This window comes from Cucurbita maxima, unplaced genomic scaffold (genome assembly GCF_002738345.1).
Source record: "Cucurbita maxima cultivar Rimu unplaced genomic scaffold, Cmax_1.0 Cma_Scf00026, whole genome shotgun sequence".
Taxonomy (NCBI): domain Eukaryota; kingdom Viridiplantae; phylum Streptophyta; class Magnoliopsida; order Cucurbitales; family Cucurbitaceae; genus Cucurbita; species Cucurbita maxima.
In genome coordinates, this window is record NW_019272042.1 from 2,897,726 (window position 1) to 2,900,336 (window position 2,611).

The 2,611-nt window shown below is 38.3% G+C and overlaps 1 protein-coding gene across 1 annotated transcript in view; it reads left to right on the plus strand.

Moving 5' to 3' along the window:
- LOC111499210 (DExH-box ATP-dependent RNA helicase DExH9-like) overlaps window positions 1-2,611 on the plus strand; it is an 11,747-nt gene that overhangs the window by 3,417 nt on the left and 5,719 nt on the right. The window contains exons 5-7 of the mRNA XM_023150726.1: window positions 272-376; window positions 1,584-1,694; window positions 2,187-2,437. Coding sequence (XP_023006494.1) covers window positions 272-376; window positions 1,584-1,694; window positions 2,187-2,437 — 467 coding nt within the window. The remainder of the gene's footprint in view (window positions 1-271; window positions 377-1,583; window positions 1,695-2,186; window positions 2,438-2,611) is intronic.

The following is a 2,611-nucleotide window of genomic DNA, read 5'->3' on the forward strand; positions in this document are numbered from 1 at the left end:
GGGGGGGGGGGGGGGGGGGGGGGGGGGGGGGGGGGGGGGGGGGGGGGGGGGGGGGGGGGGGGGGGGGGGGGGGGGGGGGGGGGGGGGGGGGGGGTTGATTTCAAATTATAATTCTTTAAAGAATGAGATTTGCATGTTGACTATGCTGTTAGCTTTGAAACGAGAAAGAAGGGAACTGCTTGGTTTCTGAGCTCGTTGTAGTAATTATTCTTTCTAGGTCATTCCTTTTTTCCTAAGGTCAGCTTTAACATGGTTTCCTTGTTTGTTACAGATGGCAAAACTAGATCTAAATGGTGATGATGAAAAGGCGAACATAGAAACCATCTTTTGGAGTGCTATGGATATGCTTTCAGATGATGATAAGAAGCTCCCTCAGGCAAGCCGCTCATTTTCCCCAAAGTCTTGGTATAAATTGTTGAGGTTGCAATTTTAGACTAGGGTGTTCAATGATAGGATTCTTTAGGGACTAAGAGATCTAGCGAGTAATTTTGTCCTTAGCTAGGTGTAATGTGTTTCTTTGGGCTGCAATAGCTAAAGTCTAAAGAGTTTTGTCATTATTCGTTTGGCATTGTTCTTTGAAACTTGTGGAAGGATTTTTCCCTTGAGCTCCTGTCCCTCTCCAATCTGTTCCGTTGTGTTGTGGGGGAGGGTAAGGAAACATACTTTTGAAAGGATCCGTGGTTGGGGGATAAACCTCTTTGCTTGTTGTTTTCTTGTCTTTATCATTTGGCCTCTTTGAAAAATTCTTTTGTGGCTAATGTCTTAGCTTGGTAAGTGAGCTCTTTTCTCTTTTCTCTTGGTTTCTGTCGTTCTTTATACATTAGGGAGATGTTGGATATCACAAACCTCTCGTCCTTGATAGGAGAGTTTGATTTTGAATTGGGAGAATGTATGTTCATATTTGGAGCCCTAACCTTTCGGGTGACTTCTCATGTACTCTCTTTTCCCATTGTCTGTTGGACCCTTCTCCCATTAGAGACTGTCTTTTCGGCTCTTTGGAAGATTATGATCCCAAAGAAGGTTAAGTTCTTTCTCTGGTATGTTTTGCACCTTCGAGTTAACACTCTGGATTGGCTCTCAAGAAAGTGCCTTCGTTGGTTGGCCTATTTTGTTGCATCATTTGTTGAAAGGTGGAGGAAGACCATGATCATATCATCTGGAGTTGTGATTATGTGTGTTTTATGTGTAGTCTCTTTATGAATGCATTTATTCTTCAGCTTATCAGTCTTCTCATTTTACTATGTAACTAGGTCAAGGAAATTTGAGTCCTATTTTCCTCCCTTTGAGTTCTGTTCCCCATTGTTGCATGCTAACCTAACAATCGGATCCAGATCAAAACCTTGTACTCCTCACCTTGTTTCTCTGTCTTGAAACTTGCAATAGTTGAGCTACTGCTTGTAGAACCTCTCCACAATTCTAAGTTGATGGATTGTTATTTATTTGTTTTTAATGTCTAGCTGTGTAGGTGCTATGACTTATGGTTATGTTGGGAATAGAAAAACATTCGGATTAATGTCTTGTTTTTTTTCTTTTTTTTTTTTAATAAATTAATCATCCTTCCTTTTCCCATTACTTTCAAATAGGTTTCAAATATGTTGCCCCTCTTAAAGCGTGGAATAGGGGTCCACCATTCTGGCTTGCTCCCTATTTTGAAGGAGGTGATTGAGATATTATTTCAAGAAGGGCTAATCAAGGTTAGAACTAAGGCGTTAGAAAGAAATATATTTATTTATTTACTGTGTGCTTGTCATATAATTCAATTGATTGCTGTCTCATATGGTACCAGTATTTTAATTGTGTGGGGTGCAAGTTGTGACCTTGTTTTACTAAACATTAAGGCAAGAGAAAGGTGCCTCGGCAAAGTAAGGCGAATACCTTCTCTTTCTACCTCTGTCTTCTCTTCTTCTTCCTCTTCCTCTGCCTTTGTTCTTTTACCTTCGATGAAGTAGTTTCTTATCATCAAATAAAAAAAATAAGAAGAAAAATAAAATAATAAAGAAACAGAAAATAGGACGAGGTGCACTTCAACCACTACTGAGTTACTTTTTGTCATGATATTCCTTCAAGCAAAAATGCATATAAAGTACAAGACAAATAAACAATTTTACCTTTTACACCAAAATATTTGATTTTTTTTTTGTCATTTTATATTTTTAATTCCTTGGTCATTAAAACATTTTCTGTAGTGTTTGTTTGCCACAGAGACATTCAGCATTGGTTTAAACATGCCTGCAAAAACTGTTGTCTTCAGTAATGTTCGTAAGTTTGATGGGGATAAATTTAGATGGTTATCAAGTGGTGAATATATACAAATGAGTGGTCGAGCTGGACGGAGAGGAATTGATGAACGAGGGATATGCATCCTTATGGTGGACGAGAAGCTAGAGCCATCAACTGCTAAAATGATGCTTAAAGGAAATGCAGATTGCTTGAACAGGTAGCTACAGTAGGGTTTCAATATTGAATATATCAGAATCAATAGTACTGTTTTAAATTTTTATATGTAAGCTGCAGATAATATTAGGAAGTACAGGAAAAGAATATAGAATGTTGCAAAATTTTCTCGCCATTCTAACTTGATTTGAAGCCTTTTTTTTTTTTTTTTTTTATA